Genomic DNA, 24,730 nt, shown 5'->3' with positions numbered 1-24,730 from the left:
TAAACTGCCAGGGTCTGTCAACCGCTGGATTTTAATCTGTGCTTTTTCTCACTCTTTGGTCACGAGAAGTCGTGGTGGGAGGACACGTGCTTTCAGCTACCTGCTTTTTATTTACTCGTTGCTGTGGAAGAGCCTTTTCTCCCCCTTTGTGAAGAATTCTCCCCTTTCACTTGACACAGCCTGGTGTGTCGTAGTCTTCTTTCCCTTCCTGGAAGTGAGTCAGAGGGGGATACCAGGGCATGGCAAGTTTTCAGCTGCAATGGAGGGGAAGTGCTGACTCCTAGAAATCATTCCAGATGGTTTGGAGCATCTCTGCTCTAGCTGAATATTTTAACAATCTGGCTATGATTTTCTCGCCTGTAAAAATTGAATCCTTCAAAGAAGTTGCAGGAGCTGCAAATACCAAAATACCAGGAAAATAACATTAATTAAGCAGTTCAGATTATTGACCCCTCTTCTCCTCCAGTCTCTAGAGGGAGGAAGGCTTCCGGGCAAATTGTTACTCCTACTCATTAACAAACAATTATTTAAAAAAAGAAAGAAGTAAAGAAAACCACTCTAACAATTGCAATATAAAGAATGTTTATGCAATTCCTGTTAAATTAATTTTCCATTTGTGTAACTAATTTTGGATGCTGTCAGTAACAGGACTTCGTCCTAGCAGGTCATCACATCCATATTATCTTGGTAAAACTGAGCAAAAATACCATCTTTTTCTATAATTTCAAACCAGAAAATGTCATTAACATTCAACAGAGATGGGTATGTTCATCATTCTTGTAGTGACTCTTGTGTGCACACTCAAGGGCAGGTATTGAGCTGGTGGAAGTGAGCATTAATTTCAGTTGCTTTCAGGGAAGTTATGCTGACGTATGACATCCTCATGCCTGATAGGCACTTCTCAAAAGATGTGTGCAGGGAGAAGAAAATTAAATATGAAGGAAAAAATACCTCAGTCATTAACCACCAACTATTCTCCATTTAGTGTTGGAGTAGAAATGAGGACTTGGTTATTGTTCCTGCACTATTTCACTTTTTCTGTTCTTGTTCCTGGTATTTGAGGATCTCAGAGCAACACCCCAGCCTTCTAAATAACAGCCTGAAATTATGATATTTTCATGCAGCCCACTTACTAATCCTACAGTACTCTGAAGGCAAAGATTCAGGCAATTATTACCAAGTATATGAAAATATTCAGCCAGCAAATTGCTTGACTGCTTGAACATTTTAATCTCTCTCTGTGAGGAAAGATGTAGCCTGGAACACTGGAAGAGGCACGAAAAGCCTATTATTGTTATTAGAGGGAGAGAATAAACTATATATAAAACAAAGGCAAAACAAGCTCTCAGATTGTCTTGATCTCAAATGTTTGTTTATTTGGTTATTGTGTATAATCCCCTAAGCCTAATATAAAGTGTATATACAAATGTATATACAATCTCAACATCTCGTCACTATCATAGTGCCTGTTCTAATGGTACCTTGATCTTAACTGAGGCTTCTAGGCTGTGTTTAATAGAAATAATTGCAATATAATGATTAATTATAGTAATGATGGAATACCTAAGGGCCTTTGCAGATACTTTCATTACTGAGTTAGAGAAAAATAAAATAGATAAAACTAGTGTGATGTAGATACATGCCCGGTTATTTTAATGAGACTCAAGCTGTAGTTCTTGGTGTTTCACTGGGAAAGGTGATAACTGTATCTGAATCTGCAGATGATAACCCCAAAGTGGGATAGATTGTCAGCCCTTGGGAAGATGTGAGAGAATTTGAAATGATCTTGAAAAATTTGGAAAATGGTCTGGAATGAAAAGGATGGGCTTCAGTAAGCACAAGTGCAAATTCTCATCAGGCAGCACTAATTGGTTTCATAAACACAGGATGGAAAATGTCTGGTTAGACTGGTCTGGAGGATGTATTGGATCACAAGCTGAACTCTGCTCAGAAATACTGTTTTTGCAGAAAAAGAATAATCATCCTGGAAAGGTTAAAGAAAAGTGTTGTTTGTAAAAACAAATAAACAAACAAAAGAATAACTACTGAGAACTGATAAGGCCTCACGTAACACATCCAGTTTCACATCGAGGATGGGGTTCACTCAAGACAATACAGAAAAATCAGTAAGGGTAGTCACAGATCTCAAAAATGTGGCCTTTGAGAATAAATGGATAGATATATTTAATTTAGGAAAGAATGAATCCGGGGTACATATAACAGCCTTCAAACGCACAAAAGTTTCTTCACAGTAACACACCATTCCCTGTCTCCCCTGGGCATAATACAATAGATCTAAACTACAGTGAGGTGAATTTGGTTAACATTAAGTCTGTTCTAGTTATGAGGGAAAGGATAGCACTGCTGTAGACAGCACAGGAGGCTGTGGAGTTTTGGATCCATCAGGAATGCTCTAGGTGTAGGTGAACTTGTGTTGTTGCAGAAGTATGGACTAGATGACCATTTTAGATCCCTTTTGTTTTCAGACCTCTCATTATGTTCCCATAAAGACATAAATCTCTTGATTGGGCGGCCCACATCTATAACTCTTACCTAGAAGAACACATTATGCAGTGAAATATATGCTATACCATTTTGCTTGTGCAGATTAACTGCAGATTTGTCTGTCCAACCACAGGTTATTGTGGTTGCTAGACTGTATGTGTATATTTTGTTATTCTTACATTTTATCTGCTTATAAGTACTATAGCATATCTGCCACAAAGGAGAGAGGTTCTTCAGTCTTTCTGTGAAATTACATTTCATACTCGACAAAATCTCATTGACTGAAGCTTCATAGCTGCATCACTTCCTTGGGGCAACCACAGCAATTCCCATACTGCAGTGTAATATATCTGCAGCTCACTTTCAAAAGTGTATGCACAAATTAAAATAGGAAGGGATCTATAGTGTAGTTTGTATCCAGGTTTTGCTTAGTGTCTCACCTCCTCCAAAACATCCTGTCTCAAATACAGTGCTTGTGGCAGACATAGTTGGGGGAGAAAAATTCATTAGGATTGTTAGAAACCTTTTCACCTCCATGCCTTTGACTGTCTTTCTCTGATGTATGTATAATGTATGAGAGAGAAAGAAAGAGATCTGCAAACCCAAAATGTTCTGCTGCATGCAGGTTTTTCCTGGAGTCAAATAAAAGGAAGCATAGCAAGTATGGTCATGTTACGTGCTGCACTACAGGAGGGCAACCAGCTCTCCAGCGAGGAAGGCAGTAGAAGAAATCTGTACTGTGAATGAAATGCAAGGATGTTATATTTTTTGATAAGCTTTGGTGTCTTACATTTAATTCATTCTTTAGCTGTTGCTAGTCAATGCCTCTACGTGGGTTCTCTACTGTGGAAATAGTGGAGTTTGTGTAGAAGCTCTTGTTTATCACACATCAGAGGTATTTTTTAATATATCTGTGAGCTATGACGTTTTATTTTAATATATCACACTGATAACATCTGGAGATGTATTACCAAGCAACAGCTCTGTTAATCTTCAAAGCGTATTATGAGCATTAACTAATGAATCCTCATGTATCCCATACATTAGCTCATCTTTTCAAATAGGGAAGGCAGGGAGGAAGGGTCCAGTGATCTGCTTAGGGCCAGCATAAGAGGTAGTGACAGGTCTGGAACTAAAATGTGGAAGTTTGTTGCTTCTCAGGAAGAGGTAATGACAAATACAAGGCTGTTCTTTGTTTGTTTTGTTTTGTTTTGTTTTTAAGGCCACCCTCTGCAATGTATGCAGGCTCAGGGATCTGCATTTGGTCTGTAGATATCAGAAAGCTGTCATGAGATTAATGATTTATTTTTCCTCTCTGTTTCTTCCCTCCCTTACGGTTGTGGTGGTTTTTTTTTGGTTGTTTTTCCAATGAGTTCTGAGTAGCTGATGCTCAGGGGCTGCTCTGGTTTAGCTGGCAGTGCTGGGGGAAGAGGAGGGCACAAGGAATGCAGGAGCAAACCGCTGCTCCTCTACCACCACCCTGTGGGGGACTTTCCAGGACTGGTCCTCAATCAGTGGTCAGAAAATGTCTCATCATATCTAAATATGTTATGGATCAGCATATGGGCTGAATATAGGGTGGAAAACCGGGATATTGAAAAGCACAATGCACTTCCTCAGCACCCACAGATGAGCAGATGGAGGTGATCAGCATCACCTCTGCATCATCACGCTCTGCCTTCCGGCTGCTCCTGGGCAAGCTGATACAAGCCATTTGCTCATGTCTGCTGAGTATTCGAGCTGAATGGTTATTTGCATCTTGTCTGAGTTGCTGAAATAGTCTCACGTCATTTCAGAGACCACAGTCTCATATCTGAGGGTCCTTGTGAAAATGCTGACACCATTAGGTTTACCTCCCTCCCCAGCCTCTCACCTCTCATCTTCTTTGCATTTGTTTTCCACTTCGGTAAACACTGCCCATTTCCTACACTCTTCCCTCTGACATTTGCATTTTACAAAGCCTGAAGGACAGAAATTGTTGAATACTAATGCTAATTTTACCTTTTGTAGCATTGGCTTGCAAGAAGTATGCTCCAGCTGCACAAAAGGCTGCTAGGAGCTGGTGGCAACTGTTGGCAGCGTTTGCCATCTCCTGGAGAACCACGGTAATAGCAGCCAGACTTGTCCTGCTGTGTCACCTGCTACCTGCCATGTCCCCTCTTTACAGAGCCTCCTCGGTGGATTAAGGAGCCCGAAGGTGGTGTTTACAGCGTAGGAACAAACCTTGTGCTGCTGTGCGAGGCGATTGGCAACCCAGAGCCAACCATTCAGTGGAAACTTAACGGGATGCCCATTGACAGTAAGTACAAGGTCCTACAGCCTTCTTTAGGAGGTGGTCAGGTAGGACATGTCTGTGTTGTGCCCTTGGAATGCACAAAGCCTAATGCACCGAATGATGTCTTGTGTGACATCTGTTTAAACATATTTTCATATTTATTTAATTAATAAAGCTTCTATTTAAACATGAACTTGAAGGGAGGTGAAAGCGGTGCAGGTGTGGAGTGGCTGTGAGTAGCTAACCCTGTATTGCTCCCATCTGCTTGGGATATGGGGTGGTACTCGTGCTTTTGAGGGCTCTTGGTTTTAGTGCTTCAGAAGTAGCACAAAGGACAACGAGTCTGAGGAGCACAGGCCCTGCTCCCAAGTGTGTTGGTGTTATCACTACTGTTTTGAAACTCCTATATTGTTTGGTTTGGTTTGGTTTTAACTGAAAATTGACAGGGTCTGGTTCTTTCCAGGCAGGACCTTCAGAGGGAGAATCTCTGCCAGAGAGATCAGCCTTACCAACCTTCAGCTTCAGGACAGTGCCGTGTACCAGTGCGAGGCCAGCAACAAGCATGGTACCATCCTTGCTAGCGCCAACGTGAATGTCCTCAGTGAGTAGTGTCCCACCTCTTCACGTTTATTAAGAAAGATGTAATTAAAGCGTCCCATTTTGATACCTCTTAAATCTTCAGAATTGTTTTGGGGTTATAACCAGCTCTCTATTCTGTTGCATTGGCCCTGGATTTTAAGAAATATGTTGTCCAAAGTAGTGCAACATGCCTTATCGTGGGCAATATTATACGCTTAGCTTGAGCGGTCATGAGCATTGATATATTCTTTATTTTAACAACGTAGTTGTTGTTTTAGGCTCAAAACCTTTGGAATTCAAATGTATTAAGACCACTGGGGACTAGATTGTGGCCACAACTGTGTTTTTGAATTATTAAATGTACTGTGTATTGTTAATCTTTAATTTCAGTTGTGATACTGAGCCTCTTCTTTGAAGATGGATTGTCATGGGAATTTATTTAATAAGAGAGGTCTCTAGAGGAAGCAAAACTGGTCTGTTTTTTGTCTTGGAGTTGAGCTTTCATGGTCTGACATGTCCAGAAGTCAATCACTGTTATCTTTGTCATTGAGGCTTATGAGAACTCAGTTGCTCAGTGCAGGAGCAAAAAGGCAGTGAAATTCCTGCTAAGTGACCAAGCCTTTGACCTTTCTATGGTGGGAAAAGGGTGTGATGCAGGGACTGTATATTCCCAGTTCTGAAGTTGAGTGCTGCTTGTTTTGCATTCTGTTTTGCAGATATTGCTCCCTTAATACTGACCTCAGATGGTGAAAACTATGCCACAGTTGTGGGTTACAGTGCCTTCCTGCACTGTGAAATTTTTGCCTCGCCTGCAGCAGATATTAGATGGTAAGCTACTGAGAACTGACTTCTTCAAGTGAAACAAGTTCATGCAGGCTTCCCAAACACTAAAAAATGTGCTCATGTTGTGGAATTAGAATTAGCAATTTGTAACTAAACTATGTTTAAAATAGGTATCCTGTTTAAAAAATGTACTTTTCCTCAAGAACCTTGCCACATTGATTTAAAGAGGGGGCGGAAAAAAAGTTAATGAAAGTCCTCAATTCCTGTGTGAAGAGGTGTTGGGATATTCATAAGCAGAACCATGCCTTATGTAGCCAAATCCTGCTACAGCTTCATCAGTCTTAGTTTAACGTTGGTAATTTGTAAAGTTTGGACACATTGCTGGCGTTGAAAGGCAATGACTTGCAGAGCACGTTCACGTGGAAATGGTTCCATGCAGTTGGAAATCACTGGACTGCCATAGCAGTTGACAGGTGCAATAGAATTGCACGTGACAGCTATGGATTATAGACTCAGCCAGAGTAGTTTAAAGATCTTGGTAGACACTGTCAGTGTATTTTAGGTTTGCAGAAAGCTTATGTCCCTTTATGATTTGCCTGCATGTAGGTAAAGTGACTTGCTGACCCCAGACTCCTGAGTCCCCTGCACTATCTGCAAACCATGAAATATGAAAACGTATGGCAGGGGTTTGGAACTAGATGATCTTTAAGGTCCCTCCCAATCTGAGCCATTCTATGTTTCTATGAAATAATAGTTCTTACAACCCCAGAAATAAGCTGTAACTATTATCCTCTTTAGGACTAAGGATGATAGCATAGAGCCACTCTCAGCATTACGCTACGAATTAAATAAAAATGGCACCCTAGAGATCAAAGAAACAAAGAAAGAAGACTCAGGATCATATGCTTGCTGGGCTGCAAACTCGGTTGGAAAAAGAGCAATCACAGCGAATCTGGATATAAGAGGTAATATCTCACTTATGAACAGAAAGACCTTTGGTATTTACAATTTTTCATTAAATAAGTACTTAGTAAAAACTCAGTCCAAGATACTGATATATTCCATGAGGTTATAAATTCTCTGTACATTAAGACCTAAAATTGCCATAGGTCTCACATATGTGTAGCAGTTAGTATTACCCCTATTTTTGTTTGTGATTTCTCCATGCTCATACGTGATGTTTACCTTCTTCTTGACACTTGCAGAAGCTACACAAGCCACCAAAAACTTGCAGCTTATTTCCCAAATCCTTCAACTTTATTATCTTGAAAGGATTTTCCTTCCTTCTTGCCATCAGCCTTGTTACATTCAGAGCAGGTTCTTGGGTGGCTCTTGGGGCTCAGAGCCCTCCTCATGTACATGACCTTGGTAGAGTCCTTGCTGAGACAGACAGGTTCCCCAGCTGCTTTTCTCAAAGCCATGGGCTTCCTCCTCTCCTAATGCTGCTTCCAACACGCTGATCAGAAGGTACATCCAAAACTTGGTAAAACACCAAGCGCATTGTAGCAGGATGAGTGACGGGGCTTTGCAGTGGGCCTTTGCCAGACTATCAGCTTGACAAGTATTTGTTAACACAGGGGGAGGAAAAAAACCATGAACTTCAATACTCAATTAACAAAGTCCTCAAAAGCACTCTCAGATGCAGATTTGCTGTAACTAACTCAAGAAGTCTTTTTGTGTTCTATTTCAGGCCAGTCTCTTTGCTTTGTAAGTTTTACAGTTATAATAAACATGAAAATGTACAATAAAATTCTCACAAAGCAATATTTCACTGTAAAGAGAAGTGCAGCCAAGTGCTTTCTTCCTACTTATTCATCTGTTTCTGCATTTAGATTAGAGTCAATTAAAAGAACAAACTTGATTGCAATATTTTTTTCTCACTCGACTTTAATAAGCTTGTAATTTTTCTTGGGTCATTGCCAAAGCCTATTTCAAATGACAATTGGACATAAAAATCATATTCAAGCTTTTTTTATCATCCATTTCATAACAGTCTGCTAACAAGGATTTTCACCTGTGACTTTGTGTGTTTGCGCGCGTGTTTCTTGAATATGTTGGTTGGGACTGAACTAAAATAGAAATTTTCAAGATATAAAATTATATCCTGTCAAATCTCCATTTCAAAACCAACCTCCTCCGCTTGAAATGTTTGTATATAGAGATAGATAGATGGATGAAGATATGATCATTGCTCCTGAGGTTGATTTTTATATATGAAGTGCTTGGTGAAAATTTAATGTAATAGTTTCTCTCTCCTAATCAAAGTGTTTTCTGTGATCAACCAGATGCTACAAAAATTGTCGTTACTCCGAAGAACCCCCGAGTGTTGAAATCACATTCGATTTTGTTGAAATGTCAGTCTGAGTATGATTCACACTTGAAAAACAGCTTCAAATTATCCTGGAGGAAAGATGGAGATCAGCTGCCAGTCAACAGCACGCAAGACAGCAGGTAAGCAGGGAAGAACAAGAGTTTTCTCGAGCTCAGCTGAAATAATGCTGTATAGTGCTGGAACATGAGTATTAATAAACATGAAACTTAATAGCTTGAAATGCAAATTTATATCTGCAGGAATTCTTCATGCGATATATGAATAGATCTGCATTTTGTCTACATAAATATATATGCATCTGTATGAGTTTTAAGCTGTGACTGGAAAATTATTATTACTGTTGTTTTTGTTTACTCTCTTTCACTATCATCGTATAATGCTGTATAAATGTTGGTTTAACCCAGAAATATAACTCTAAACTCCGTGTAGTCAACTGTGATTTTGTTTCTCCCCTTGGATTGAACTAATATTTTCCTGTGTTTATGCCTGTTTGGCCCTTTAATGGGATGGAGCCTAGACTTTATTCCATATGAAAGGTCCCACAGTGGGCACACTGATGTCTTTATTAATGAGTCACAGCAGAAAGGTGATTTCCTAAATGCTGCAGTGCAGGAGGGGTGGAAGAGGATACTGCTGAGGCCACAGAAGGTAGAGAGAGAGTACCAGGTAAAGACCAGATCAGTCTTCACCCTGACAGAACCCATGGGCCTGGATTAAGGCCAACTGCCCCTGGTGCATAGGACGTGACACACGTGGGCTGGGAATGCTGGGTTTTACTCAGCCCTCTTAAAAATGTATATATAAAGCCCGTGTATTTCCCTCATTAATGATGTGCCAAAACCCTATGTGCCAAACCCTCAGCTGATGCATATCAATGTGGCTCTTTTTAGATCAAGAGAGACATGCCAACTTCCAGCCATGCAGGCTAAATTGCTACAAAATACAAATAATAGTCTACAGCACAGTGTATAATACAACTACAATCGCATTTTAAAATAATAAGCCTAACATGCAATTATGTTATTCAAAATGTTCCCTTACCAAGTTTTTTCATGAACTGTTTTTCAGTGAACAGTGTCATATTTTTCTCTCTATGTATTTTTTTAATTGTATGTGCCTTTTTTCTTGCCCTGTAGGATAATTATGGACATGGATACACTGTTCATTTCAACTGTGACGTTGGAGGATCAAGGAGTTTATACGTGTGTGGCTAGCACTTCCCTAGACAGTGTCGCAGCGGAATCACGGTTAATTGTTCTTGGTAAGAGAATATTTTCCTAGTGTGCAGTCAGGTTGGTGCAATAGTGTGTGCACTTTTGTTTAATTAGTTCTTTTACCCATTTCAGTTACCAAACCTCAGTAATAAATTATTGCCCAGTGGCAAACAGCAAATTCATAGCAGAGAAAGGACTTGACCCACAGAGTCTGAAGCTTGACCTTGCTTTTGAGCATCCTTACCACCAGTCTCCTGTCCTGAAGGGCTGCTCAAAATTAAGGAGATGAACTTGTGTAGTGATGTGCAGTCCTTTGCAACATCAGCCTCTAACATTTACCTAAGGACATCAGAGAATCACTAGAATGCTATTTTGCTGAGAGTTTTGTGTTGTTTTAATTTCAGGGTTTGTTTGTTTTATATTTTTGTTTATTTCTGTCAGTGATTGCTAACAGGAGCTAAGACAGTCTGACTTTCAGGATGTTTTCACACTTTAAATGAATGGTATTTTTTAGTAAATAGTAAATTAAGAAGATGCTATGCACATTATTTACGGTACTGTGTTCTTTAGTAGTATATAATTCAAAATGTTTGTAAACTGTTACATTACTTATGAAAATTTCATGAAGCATTTTATTTCTTTTTAAAAAGTTGATTTACAGAAGGGGAAAAACATTCTTGTGCTTGTTTTTTTCTTATGTATTGTACATAAGAAAGGTCTTGGTGGATTAACAATATCTGTTATTTTCCAAATGAAACAATTCAGGCTTCTTTTGCAATGAAAGACCTGTGAGATGACTAAAGAACTAAACATGGAACAGATGGAGATATCAAAATATGGGCAAATGAGCGCAGAAGATGTATTCTGTTAGAATATTTCTAGGTATTTGTTCTATTGTTAATGAACAGATAGCAGGATGGATACCTCAAAGATATACCATCACTGTCTTCAAATACAAAATCATAGCACCATATACCATAGCACACAAACATATTCTTTTAAAATTTTTGATGTACCCTGAGATATAAAAAAAAAAAAAAAAAACAACCTCAAGGTTGTTATTTTAAAAACTCTGTTTAGTCCCTACTAATTGCTTTCACAATGACAGGGACAGTGTTATTCATTGAGGCAGATGCTTTTCCTGTAAGAAATGACATTATCAACCAAAATGTAGTTAGAACGTTGGGGCAGAAGGAGGTCAAACACCCATCAAGAGCTGCGTAATTTCATTTCGTTGGTCCGTACATTTTTTAGATTTTGAAACTCTAGCTTCATGCCCAGGAAGCCTTCCTGCACAAGCTCTGAGATTGTTTTCCTGGTGAATGCAGTTTTGTGTTCAGGACTACATGTTTAAGGAGGACTAGTGTGTGCGACTTTGGAGGGATGAGGGGTAACCATCAGCCCCCTGCAATAAGAAATTGTTCTTTTACATCAGATTTTATACAATCCAATTACCAAGCTAATCCAATATAATCAGATTTTAAATTGATAACCGCGTACATAAAAAGCGAGCTCTAGTGCGTGCAGAGCAGCAGCAGGATAGTCCTGTGCTCAAGGCTTGGGTAGTCCCACGCTAGTCCCCAGGAGGTGCAGTGCAGTTATCACAACAACCACGAGCTACACAACTGACTCGATATATTCTCTGGACAGCACTAATTGAGCTGGCAAGTAATGAATTTTGTTGTTTCCTTTTAATATAGGTCCCCATGGCTGGGATAATGAATGTTATCCTTTCACTCATGCTCTGAAAGCCAGGTTCAATAACTGTGAGAGCCAAGCCTCCTCCTAGCACTCTGGTTTGCGCCACAGTAAATCCAAGCGATTCTAATATAACTTTCTGCTGAGAGCAGTGTCAATATCTATTAGTGATTATATAAATCCTAGTGATGATTTGCAAAGAAAAATCTGTTGCTCTAAGCAAGATAATGAGAGTAGATGGAAATACACTTGTAGAAGGGATATTGCATTTATAGGGGAGAAAGCAGAAACAGAAAACTCAGTGTGTTTTTCTGTAACAAAGCAGGATCTTTAAAAGCAATTCCTACTTTCCTAATCCTGTCCACTTTGAAATAAGAAGATGTTTTACAACTGCCTTCACTGGAGCTTGCTGTTCCAGTCCTTTCAAAAATACCAAATAAACAGGGATAATTGCCACGCTCTTGACAGCTCTTTGTTGTGTCTCAGATGTTCCTGATCCACCAGAAGATCTGCAGCTCTCAGAACATCAAAACCGAAGTGTTCGACTATCTTGGAAGGCTGGGGCCAGCCATAACAGCCCTGTTAATGGTATGAAGGATTTTGGTAGCATCACCTTACATCCTTTAGCATAATGACACATCACGGCTGTCAGAATAATCAAACCGTGCTCAAAGCCGTCCTTAATCGGTTTTCCTGTGACAGTTAATTTGCTCTAAGTTCATTTCCATCCTGCTATTTATAAGCAGTTCATACGGGTGCTGCCTGTTTTCCTCTGCTTTGTTTTCTCTCTTCCCCAGAGTCCATTATAGAGTATGAAGAGAGTCAGTGGGAGCCGGGGAGGTGGCAGGAGCTGACCCGAGCCCCGGGAAATGACACCACAGCCCTTCTGACCCTGGTCCCATACATGAATTACCAGTTTCGTGTCGTGTCTGTGAATGCTGTTGGAAGGAGCCAGCCTAGTAAACCATCGCTGCGCTATGCAACGCCTCCAGCTGGTAAACACTGCCATCTAGTTTTTTTTATGTGAATATTCTTAATGCTTTAGCAGGAACAGCATTGCCCTCTTTTCCTTCTGAGGGGCATAAAGATGTCAGGTTGCTTGTGCTACTTTTTCTGCTCAATGGGCATGGTAGGAGATGAAACACTAAAGCATTCTGCACACCACAAAGCCAAATCCAGCCGTCCTGCATGCCAAGGCAGTAGCTTCCCCAAAGAGAGGATTCACCCCTGCAGCTGCCGACATCAGTCTGGGGATGCCAAAATGAGGAATTTATGTTGCCATGGCCAGCAGTGTGTTTCCTACCCACATACCTGTAACACAAAGCTTTCCTGAACTCTGCTGATTTTGCGCTTTTAAGGCCCATTGCAGCCATTTATGGACAAGCAGGTGCTAGAGAGAATTTTCAGGATTTATGGGGAGCCTTTCAGCAGCTATAAGCTTGTCAAAAGCGTTCATTCACAGTGCATTTCTCACCGTAACAGAAAATGTTGTATTCCTGAAAGTCATTTTAGAGGCCAACTGTTCAACCTGGCATTTGCATTCCCCGGCATTTTTCTTTCTTTTTTTCCCCTTTCACTTCAATTCCAGGTCTTTCTTCAGCTTTTCAGCTGTGTGCGCCCCACTAATGATATACCTTCTGTTTACTATCCCCAAAGGGAGAAAAAGCTCTTCCTAATAATCCCCCTACATCTGGTGCTTTGAAATCCAAAAGTCACAGTTTCATGTTAGCTGGTGGCTCCAACCAACAGGGGCACTTAGGAATCAAAACTGCATAAACAACTCGTTTCGTTCACAGCAGCTTTTGCTGATCCAAGTAATTAAGCTCATGAACACTCTTTGTTTAGGTGTTTTTCGCTCTCAGAAATACAGAAACAAGAAAAGTTTTAAAATATGCATTTAATAAATACATATTTGTTTACTATTTAAATAACAAATGCAAATAAAAACAGAAATATGGATACTAACCTTATTATCTGTGTGGTTCCAGCTCCTGACAAGAACCCAGAAAACATCCGAGTTGAAGCTTCTGAACCAAATGAAATGGTGATGAAATGGGAGGTAATGCAAACATGTCTGTCAATTCTACAATATTGAGAATAGGTCCTCTCTTCAAGCAGCAGTTCCTAGGGCAGCATGAAATTTATCAGGATGTTGTTTTAATGTAAATACATTTTTTAAAAGAGAGAGAGAGAGAAATAATGGTTCCCTAGACTTTATCTCCCCTTCCTCCCATTAAAAGTTAATGATTTTTAGGAAACACTAGCAAATTCCATAGGTAGAATCACTGATGCTACTGAAGTCAAAGGTAAAATTACCATTGACTTAAATGACATCTGAGTTTCCATCCCTAGTTTAATTTTTGTTTCAAAAGGCAATTTTTTACAACTAAACTTTTCAGGCTATAAGGAAATACAGAGGTCCTGCATGTACACTGAGAATTGCCCAGAGTATGCTCCTCTTCTGTGCTTCTTGCATTCAAGGGAGTGCTTGCAATAGCTGTGGTCTCACCCTGCTCTGCAGGAGGAGTAGCCAGGGCCAGGTGAGGACCATTTGCAGAGAGTTTCTGCTCCTTGAGCCTGGAGGTTTGAAAATGACTCAGATCACCTGGCCAAGAAAACGTGAGCTTGAATTTCTACACCACAAGCTAAAGGAGTGCAGATACAGTTCCTGATCGTGTGTCAAAGGAATCATATAAAAGTGTTGAGGATGGTTTCCAGACTTCAATTTCTCTGGCTTTTAAGCTTACAGCTTCTGTGCCAACAATTTAGACAGATATATATTCCTCCATTTAACACAAGCTTCAGCAACTGTGGAAGGAAGCATATTTTTTTTGTGGCTTGAATTAAACACAATTTACATGAGATTTACTTCTCAATCTGCTGCTCGCAGCAAAGAACAATAAATGTTTCCCCAGTGCAAATTTGCACTTTGAGCTATAATCATGCCAAAAAGGAGGTGGCCCTCTAGATCTGTTGACTTGGATTTGAAAGTGTATTTTTGCTGACTGCCATAGTCCAGGGTCAGGGAAGATAAACCTGCTCCTTGGAGGAGAAGCAGAGTGGTGGTACTCACCATGGGTGGGTGATGCTGCTGGGACCAGCAGTGGGCTGAAGGCTTGGCTGAGCAGGGAAGGAACCACCCTCCCTGCCAATAATCCCAGCTCAGACACGGCAAAAGTAAAAGTGAAAATTGAGGCTAAAGAGAGAGAATGGGATGGACAGGCTTTGTTAAATCTCGTTGAATCATTTAAATGTCATAAACAGGATGTTCATTTATTTATGGTGTTCTCTGCACACTTTCCAGAGAAAATGCTAGGCACTGAATTTGCTAAAAAAAACTATTTCTGGCAGACAAAGACTGCAAAATGATGTTAATCTGCCTACTTTGGATTAAGAGACCAGATGAGCATTAGTGACTAGCTTTTCAGCCAAGGATTTGCAGCATTAAGGGAGATCAAAATAGGAGTCAAGCAGTGCTGAAATTTAATTCCAAACCAGAAGTTATTTTTGAGTAGGAATTTTTACTTCTCCAGCTTCTCTTGCAAATCCCATTCCCTGGGATCTTTGCTGTGGAGGAGCTTCAACCCAGCACTGCCTGTTAGAAAGCTGTCTGGCATACCAGACCTTTCACCACAGTCATCCTGAAGGTCCTAAATGGAAGGGTGCATGGCTTTGGTCCTTGTACCCTCAGAGCAAGTAAAAGGAAATTTGCAGATGCCCCAGAGCTAGGTTTGCTTATAATTGTCCTGCCCCAGCTGAACAGAATCCAATGAGTTTTTGGTGAGTCCACTCATAGGATAAATTAACACCATGTAACAACACTGTTTTTTGGCATGCCTTGCTGAGGGCTGTTCAAGTTTTATGGATGCTCTTTGCATTGCCTTCAGTCCTCACGCATGAGAATCAGCGGGTGAGCCGGTCGGTGGGACACGGTGCTCTGCTGACACTCGGTCGATGTGGTTTCATTTCAGGCTTCTGCACTTCTCTGACCAAGGTGTGCTGATCTGGGCTCTGTGTGTGTCTTGGCTACCTATCAGGCATTATGTGTTTGATATGTATAACGTATCACTTAAATATTTTTAAGAGTAGGTTATGTGGTGGAAAATACCCACAGATGTTTCAATGGACTAGTAACCTCCCCCCAACACACACACACACACACACATCATTTTGGGGTAATGCATGTGACCAATTACCATTATTAATTAAAGAGGTACACTTTCAGAGAAAGAAATTCAATTGGAGTTATGTCTCGTGACAAGCCATTGTTATATGTCTTCTAATATTTTATAAATTTGTGTTAATTAGATGAGAACCATGCTGTGACGAAGTCTTCAGCTGATCAGTAAGAACTGATAGCACAGCAGTTGCCCATTAAATGACCAGGCATAATTTCAAGCATTTGGTGCATATTTAGAACAAATCTAAATTTTAATGACCCAACTTGCTGTGCTAGATAAAATTCTAAGATAAAATGCATTTTAGCTGTACTAAAAGGCACAAATAGCCTTATGCCAAAATATGCATTTCAGTTGTGCTAAAAGGCATGCAGTTTACATCCCAGAAAAAAAAATAATCAAAGCAAAACAAAATAAACCAACCCCAACAACTTGGCGGTTTCTTTTAACATCTCCCATTCTCCCGCAGCCGTTGAAGCCCACGGAGCGAAATGGGCCAGGGCTGGAGTACAAAGTCAGCTGGCGGCAGCTGGGCGTCGAGACTGACTGGAACGAAGAATTGGTGAAGAAACACTCCCTTACCCTGAGGAACACCCCCACCTTCGTGCCCTACGAGATCAAGGTCCAAGCAGTAAATAATTTAGGAGCCGGTCCTGAACCAAACGTCACCACTGGATATTCGGGAGAGGACAGTAAGTAACAGGAACTTTCCCGTGAAAAATGTGCTGTGTGAGCGAGTCTTGTGATACAAAATGTTTGGACGGGGAGCAATAGATTGGGCAGCCTGCGGCCAAAATGCCCAAATACAACTGCTGAGAGTGCTGGGCTGCCAGACACACAGCCACTTCTGGTGCTGGGCACAGTGGACTCCAGCTTTGTGGACACATCCCTTGTGATTTTATTCATCTCAGTGCTGATTTAATGTGGCTAGTCATTTGAAGGCCACAGTCCATGAAGAAGTCTGTGAATTGCAGCACTAGTTGTGCTGAGCTCAGTGGGACAAACCTTTAGCTTGGGTTTCTGTCCAGCAGCTTTTTGTGCCCCCCTGGTGGCACAGCCCCCTCCCAGGCCTCCCCCTGTCTCTGGAGAAATCTTCTTCCACCGCAAGGCCTAGCTTTGCGCCTGCTCCTGCTCCGAGCCCTCTCCATGGAGCTTCTCAGCACTGGTCCACCTCTGCTCTTGGGCTTTGCCAACTGTGCATAGTCTGGGCCAAACCACAGCAGCTTTCTCCCCTTGCTACCCACGTTCAGATAATAGTTGCCTGGGCTGCTCTAGGTCACAGCCACCACTTCTGATACTGACCCTTTACATGTCCTCTTCTAGCTCCAATTTCATGGTGGGCCTTAATAATCATCTCCCATTGTGAGAGGTGAGCATGAAGGAGGATTTCTCTGCTAATAGAATTAATGCTGGTGTCACGGGGGCTGTGACAACCCTTATATGATCTGTGGGACACCAGATAATGGCACTCCTGGGGCCATCCCAGCATTTCTGAAAGCAGCCTTTCCCCTTTGGTGTTTACTACATGGCTACAGAAGGTATTTGGGCGACTGGAAATGTATCCATTTGCAGTAATGAAATGCCAACCTCCCTTTAGGAAGCAACCCAGTTAAGCACTACCACCACCTCAAAAAAAAAAGAACCTTTTTTGTAGGATTTAAGGATTTATATCACTGAGGGAGTAAACAGCCTGGTGGCCAGGTAGTGTGGGGTGCCAAGCTTCCCTGATCCCAAATACAAATGGTTATTGCATTTGCAAACGCTTAGTGGCAGAGGCTGGGAACAGTTGGCAGGGGTGTCAGCGAGAGCTCTGCCTTTCAGATCTGCCAATTAATCTTATTAAAGGCAGACAGTTTTCATCCCATGCAGAATCTGAAATCTTTCAACTGTTTTCCCCAAAATGAAATAAACTGACAGACTGAATAGCCTTTGGAAAGCCTACAGTGGCTTACCCTGCTAAGGCCAGCATGTGTTTTATGCTCAGTGAGATGCCCAGACGGCCATGAGCTGCATTTGTCGGCCATCTCCTGCAGCCAGCACTCCCACCGCCGTGGTCACTGGGGGTGCTGCAGCCACCTCTCCTCTTGCTGCAGCTTCTGCAGCAGCCGTGGTGAGGTGGCTCCATTCATCCTACGTGATGCCAAATGGTCAAAAAGTTCCAGTTTGATTTTAAAACCTCCTGAGTTTTTCACCAGCATCGCGCTTTGGCGCTGGGGATGGCCTTGGGCTGGAGCGCAGCCCCTGCCCAGCGAGAGGTAGACACTGGGGGGGGCCCTGGTGATATTTCCTCTCCTCCATTTGCTGGATCACAGAAGAGGTGGAGGATAGTGAGAATAAAGAGACACCACAGCGTGCGTGTTTGCTTTGTGTGTCTAGGGTGGATCTAATTTTACATCTGCTTCTATCACTGGAAAATCTTCCTTACTATTCAGTTGTCAGTGGATTCCTTTTTTTTTCTTTTTTCCCCCTTTTTTTAGGCTCTGTAATAGCTCTCTCTGTTGTGCAGTGATTAAAATCCTACTGTTTAATGAGTTTAGCTATAAAATGAAATTGATTGTAAAAAAAAAAAAAAACCACTCTATGATTGCCTTTTTGAATGCTGTGTTAATCTTTTTTTTTCTTTTTTTTTATTCTTCTCACTACTGTAAGCATTACTTGAAACAGGAAATCATAAATACTGGTGTAGAAATTCATATGTCCCAGTGCACCTGTATTCCAGCCCTCAGCAGAAAGCTCTGATACCGCAAAATAATGTTTATTGGCCTGTTTTACCCACTGGATGCAGGTGGTATGACTTTTTTCTTGCCTGCAGGAAGACTGCATGAGCTGGCACAGCTTGAGCTGGAAAGCCAAGCCCTGTAGCATACAAATGGTGTGAAACTGAGCTCCCGTAAGCATCTTTAATATGCATCGCTCCTGTTTTTACAGCTCCAGATGCTGCTCCTTCCGGCGTCTCAGTGGATATTGTCAACAGCACACTGGTCAAAGTCTTCTGGTTTGGAATACCAAGGGACAGAGTTCGTGGACATTTAAGTGGCTATAAGGTTATGAATTTCTCTTTAATTGCATGCAGTTTAACAAACTATTAAATGAATCCTCTGTCAATGATAGATCACAATCTCTCATTTCTGGGAAGATGAGAGAAATCAATATAGCATTCAGCCCCATCAAAGGTAATTAGTTATAGAAATGCCAATCTCAATGCAGGTCAGTTGGTGGAAAACAAAAAGCATGCTGGATGGGAAAAGGCATCACCCAGAGAAGCACTTCCTAACGTTTGTAGGAGACAGAAACTATGGGATGATTCCTGGTCTGGAGCCCTTCAGTGAATTCCGCTTGACTGTTCTGGCTTACAACTCCAAGGGTGATGGACCGGAAAGCTCTCCGGTGGTGTTTGAAACTCCAGAAGGAGGTAAGAAAAAGTGGGATGGGAGGGAGTAAATTGAAATCGTCCATGTAACAAAGCAACTTGATTTCGTAAATTAAAGTGGTTGTAAAATCGCCAGTGTTCATAAAACTGTTCACTAGAAAGGGGAACTGTAGTTTGGGGAACTTCAGGTATTGAGCTAAACTATATTCTCGTTTAACAAGTACATGTAGAGACAGACCTGTGCAGTGCTCTCTGTAAACTAATCCCTGTGTCTTCAGTCCCCGAACAACCCCGTTTTCTGAAAATCATGAACTTTGACAAGGACTCTGTCACTCTGTCATGGGGACTTCCCAAGAAGGCCAACGGCCACCTTACTGGCTACATTTTGCAGTACCAGATAAGTATGTGCTTGTTTTGTTTTGATTTTTGATTTTAGAATTCAAACATTATTAGTTTCTTTAAAAATAAAATAAAATAAGAGGGTGGGGGTGGGTGTTGTATGTGCAGAACTATATAAAACAGAGGCTGATGAGAAAGGCTGTTTCCTTTATCTGTGTAACAGCCACAGCATCAGAGCAGCTTGTTTCGAGCTGCGATGTGCACACCGCCTGCTAGAGGGCAGGGCAAGGTCATTTTCCAGAGCAAAAAGTTTTCTGTTCGTGTTACAAGTAAGCTCACATTGCTGCCATACCTTATTCTACATTTTGTTAGCTAATTCAGTTGTTTCATATTTACAAGTTATACCTAATGTGGTAGTTAAGAAAATCAATAAATTGTCAGTGCTTTTTACTGAATTGAAATTTTTTCAACACAAAACACTTTGTAGTGAGAACACTTTGGCCGTGTTCATTAAGATTTTCACATCTTGTCAGTAGGCACCTCTTCCCTGCTCAGTAGCTCGGCAGAAATGCAGGTAATTGCCACCTGAGTCATGTTATCGAGTAAGATCTGAAGTCCTGAATGTACAGAAGACTTGCTTTCAGACCAACTATTCACGCAGTTTGGGAGCTACAGCCCCTCCTGCTGCTGCTGCCAGCTGCAACTAGACACAACAGCCACCGTTAACTTGCTGGTGAAAGTCTGCAGATGTTTTGGAAGCAAAGCGAAAAGCAATTCATATATAATTAATGTTCTAGGAGACAGTAATTCTTCCCTCCCACTCACTGTGTGCGTATCTAGAATCAGGGAGCTTTTTAAGATCAGTGATAGCTCACCGAGCAACGGGGAGGTTGGCATGGGCCAGAGTGATCCCATCTTGGTGCTCAGCAGGAGGGTGCAGTGTGCTCACCCAGCCTTCACCCCTGCGGTGTCCCACAGCGTGCCTCCTTAGCAGGAGCACCCTTGGCACTGTGAGGCTTTGCAGGCTTTAGATGCCGGATCTGACCTCACATTCCTTTCTCTTTCAGTAAATGAAACACGTGAAGTCGGGCCTCTGAGTGACATCAGTGTGGCGAACCGGTCCACGCTCAGCTGGAGGCTCTCGGGCCTCAGCGCCAGCACCAAGTACAAGTTCTATGTCAAGGCCTGCACAGCCAAGGGCTGCGGAAAGCCGGTCACGGAAGAAGGACTGACGATGGCTCAAGGGAGTAAGTTAATGGGCAATATGCTTTCATGTGATAAAGCTTTAACAATAACAGAAAACAATATTGAGAATATTCCAGGCTTGACATTTCCTTTGGAATTAGAGGAAATAACTTTGTTTTTCTTGCCATAAGAACAACCAGTGAAGTTATTAATGTAGCCACGCAGCTCTTCGGAAAAGCTGAGCTTATCTGCTCCATTTGCCATAAAGTACGGTGTTTCTGTCCCTGCTGATCAGCTCTGCAAGCTATACTAGGATCAGCCTATTGCATGTAGTTGTGAACAGAAAATTGAAGATCTAAATCTGTCCTCAGCAATATTATAAAAACAAATTCTGCCCTTGTGTGAAAATGGGGGACTCCCAAGAGTACTAGGGACAGTTATGTGACATGGGAAATCCGTACGAACGTAAATATGACTGTAGGGTATTTAATCCATTTTTTTAATACTATTTTATCAGAGACTGGAAGTAAACATTTTTGTGCCACTTTTACCACATCCTAAAACATTGACAATCGGTGATTTAAAGGAAATTCTACAGGCACTGTATCATAGCTCATCTTTCTCGTACAGCTGAAATGAAATAAAATGTACTGTACTCAGCAAGTCTGAAAACTCTACGGTACCAAGGAACAAGTCCTTGCTATTAATCAGAAACCATTGCTGTGCAATTACCATGGGGAAGGAGGACGTGATAAGCAAAAGAGCCCTGGCTTCATCATTTTTATCAATGATAACAGTCTGGAACAATGTTGATATAAAATAGAAAAATGGTCCTTGTTGCACAATGTCCTATCAGACTTCCAAGCTGCAAAATCTCCTCGTTGACTGGAACTGTACAAAAGAAACAAGTACGAAGTACTTTAACTTATGAGGTCCCAGATCAGGATCCAGTCTTTCTACACTGATGGAACAAAGATTCTGTTTTGTTCTGTTTTTTTTTTGTTTTTTTTTCTCAATTTTTGGCTGAATTTAGGCTACCCTACATGTTTCTCTGCTCCATATCTAGTTACAAAATGCACATCTCTGCAAACAGATGCATAAACTGAAGGAGCAATGTCCTGGCTGACCTCAGCTGCTGGAGCAGCGGCACCGCAGGGCTCTTCCCTGTCACACAGGCATTTCCTCCCCTCTGCAGTGGTTTCCCCTTCCACCTGCAGTCCCACAGATATTATTTTGAGGAAATTGCCCTGCCCAGGCTGGAGCATAGTGAACAAATCTGGGCCAGGGTTTCCCTACTTGTTTCTATGAGACTTGTGTGGAAAATCATCCCACGGAATGTCCAAGTCCCAAATTACATCATGGTATTTCTCTGTAGATTTTACAGACTTTGACCTTAAAAACTGCTGTTTTGATGATAAATCCCCTTTGCCTTTTTTGCAAGACTTTCTAGTCATCCCCTCCCTCTTACAGAGGCTGTGCTTGGTAGGCTGCCTGTACCATACCATTCACCTTAGGTGAGGCACTGCATCCTTGCAGACTGTTTGGTACCTCCTTGCTATACAAGTCAGCTCCTTCCCCAATGTTCTGGAGACTCCAGACGTGCTGTAATATACAGGTATTTGTGGTAGGAATTAAAGTGAGCATGGGTTAACATTATTCTTTAGTAAGGAAAGTAAAAGATTTTTTTTTTTTTTTAAGCTAAAAATACACAATTTTACTTTCTTAGGTACCTCTTCTGGTCTTCATTGGGCAGTCAGAATGATTTATTTTGGCAACTTGAAAGTCTATTATTTCTTTAAGTAACCTTGTCAGATTTTTGACATCCCTTTATGACATGTTGAAAATTATAATAATGGTGCCATTCATTTTGCTCTCATTCTCTTCTTTCCTAAGGCTTTGTTTCAGCAAAGGCAACAACTGCTTCATGTGGAACACATGTAGAATAGAGTAGTACAGTTAGCAAAAGCTGCAAGGGTCCAGTTCTGTGATGAATGTGTGCTCCTTGCACAAATTTGCTCGTTCTCAAGCCACCTTAAGTTAGGACACTGCATCTGTCACTGAAATGCCATTAGAGTTTTGTGTCATTATTTGCTGGCTAAATTGTTTGGACATTTTTCAACTAAACACGATAGGCTGAAAAAAAAAAAAAACACTTTTCAGTGACGTTCTTGGGTTTTTAAACTGTGGTATGGGAAGCAAGGTGATTGCTCAAAATTAAACCAATCTCTCTCTTTGAAAAAATGGAGTGATTTCAAAAGTCAAAGTTTATCGCTTAAAATGACCCACATAAATGACAGATATAAAATATGGTGCCCTCTGAAATGAAACTCGATGACAGAGGACTCCAAGCTGCTTTGGGTTTTGATTCAGTGATTCCATATCCAGTACATCCCGCTTTTGGTAATGAAAACATAAAGTTCTCATTGTTCATTTTAAGTCTCTGAATAGCTTCCACTGCTGCGATATGGCCTGTGCAGGCTGTGCCAGGGGTATTGCAGAATTTCACAATGCATTCTGCCAGGAAAGTGGAGATGTCAAAGTAGGAGCAATGAAATCATTCGCATTTTATCATTGATATACTTGATCTGCAACACTTCTATTGCTCTCATTTTTTTGTAGTTAACCCTATTGGCATAGTCTGGAATCTGAGAGACAAGTCTTTTTTTTTTTTTTTAATACGAACATATGTGAGTGTGTATGCATCAACTCTAAAAAAAAAAAGTCTGACTGGGGTAAATTATTATGCTCTAAATGATAATTTTGCAAGCGTGTAATTTCTGTGCAAACCATTTCCTGACAGTGACAGGCAAGAATGACTGAATTTAGTGAAAAAAAATTAAAAATTGCCAATTAAATAACTATAAATCCCTGTGCAGATAAATTCTACTCTCTGACTACAGTTGCAGCATCTTCTTGTGTGAATGAACTATTCAGATTCTCTCTCTTTTTCTTTTTTTTTTTCTTTTGTTGATCAGGAGTTACACGTCCCTTTGGTTAGCAAATCTTTACCAAAAGGTCAGTGAGTGGGTACGATAGGAAAAGAAAAACTTCCGCTCACATCTCTCTTCCTTCATTCCTCGGTGGAGCAGTGCTGCTCTGCAGCCTGCACGTGCCTGGCAGCAGCGGCAGAGCCCCCTGCACCGCAGCTCTGCCTCGGTCAGTAGGTGCTGTCTCCCTGTAATTATTTAACAGAGGAAAACCACAGTTTAATATTGTCTCTAGGGTTGAACGCAGACCCACTGAAATTAGTGAGAAATAGAAGTAGGCCATAGAAAAGCTTTCATTTATAGCATCCTTGTTGCATGACCAAACACCACGCGCATTGGCAGCTAATGCAAACTCCCTTGACTGAAATACCACTTTCCTATGAAGTATCTTAAACTTATTCAAAAATTACTCACATATGAAATGTTCTAATACAACCAAAGGTCTTTATCTATTTTTGATAAAATACTGTGGGCAATCATGAAGAACCTGGGCAAAGGGGTATTTGCATTGTACTGCAAAATAAATAATAGTTTAATTTTTGTGGACTTATCTTGGTTTCATTCCAGAGATGAAGGTATGCTGTCTTTAGAAAATGTTTTATCTCTAATTTTTCATTTTCAGGCAGTATTTCTTAAATGACCTACAAACTAATTAATTTTCCCCTTGAAAATGTTGATTTCCCAATGATCATTAGCTCTCAGAAGTATAACACAAAATAATGTTCTTACATATATGAAAAAAAAATCATTTAATATAACGGTCCTTTTTTTAACACAAAGCTTCTTTTTATCTAGAGCTACCAGTGTTTCTGAAGGATTACTAAATATGTATTACATGTTGACAATGATTACTGTGTGTCCAAAATTGCAAGCTTTAATGAAAATTTCATCCAGAGGAAGCTGCACAACTGTGGCTTTATTTTGCACAGAAGTCACGGAATGGAAGTTCATCAGTTTCATTATATTTCAATGGCAATTGGCACTTAACTCCCCCAGGCTTTTTTGAAAATCTTGACCAGAAGTACTAACCTTCAGCACACATCGTAAGATGAGGAAAGCAACTATCTGTAACAAAACATATGGTTTTAGTTCTCTTTTGCCATGGGCACAGCTGCAGGAGAAAAATATAACTGCCATAGCTGTATGTAACCACTGGCATTGTTACCACCAAAGCCCCAGATTCTGGGTGAAAGCATACCCTGTTTTGTCATAATGAAGAGAACTTGAACTTTTGCTGACGAGTTTCCTTTTCTATCATTTGTGCCTCTCTGTTCTGCTGCTTCCG

At 41.0% G+C, this 24,730-nt stretch overlaps 1 protein-coding gene across 9 annotated transcripts in view; it reads left to right on the top strand.

Moving 5' to 3' along the window:
• Positions 1-24,730, top strand: part of CHL1 (cell adhesion molecule L1 like) — a 127,932-nt gene that overhangs the window by 91,133 nt on the left and 12,069 nt on the right. For 7 of the 9 annotated variants that reach the window (XR_013955416.1, XM_080605754.1, XM_080605758.1 and 4 more), the window contains 14 exons: positions 4,673-4,808; positions 5,248-5,381; positions 6,076-6,187; positions 6,941-7,107; positions 8,428-8,593; positions 9,611-9,735; positions 11,873-11,974; positions 12,184-12,381; positions 13,375-13,445; positions 16,034-16,256; positions 18,493-18,608; positions 18,772-18,976; positions 19,213-19,335; positions 20,341-20,520. Coding sequence is in view for 8 of the 9 variants with exons in the window: in XM_080605754.1 (XP_080461880.1) it covers positions 4,673-4,808; positions 5,248-5,381; positions 6,076-6,187; positions 6,941-7,107; positions 8,428-8,593; positions 9,611-9,735; positions 11,873-11,974; positions 12,184-12,381; positions 13,375-13,445; positions 16,034-16,256; positions 18,493-18,608; positions 18,772-18,976; positions 19,213-19,335; positions 20,341-20,520 (2,058 nt within the window). In the remaining variant the exon portion in view is untranslated. Of the gene's footprint in view, positions 1-4,672; positions 4,809-5,243; positions 5,382-6,075; positions 6,188-6,940; positions 7,108-8,427; positions 8,594-9,610; positions 9,736-11,872; positions 11,975-12,183; positions 12,382-13,374; positions 13,446-16,033; positions 16,257-18,492; positions 18,609-18,771; positions 18,977-19,212; positions 19,336-20,340; positions 20,521-24,730 lie in introns of all 9 variants that reach the window. The other 2 variants (XM_080605759.1, XM_080605757.1) reach the window with 1 other exon arrangement.

The sequence above is a fragment of the Anser brachyrhynchus genome (assembly GCF_964034855.1).
Source record: "Anser brachyrhynchus genome assembly, chromosome: 10".
In the NCBI taxonomy this organism is placed as follows: Eukaryota; Metazoa; Chordata; class Aves; order Anseriformes; family Anatidae; genus Anser; species Anser brachyrhynchus.
Note: the sequence above shows the minus strand (reverse complement) of the source record. Positions and strands in the feature narration are given on the sequence as shown.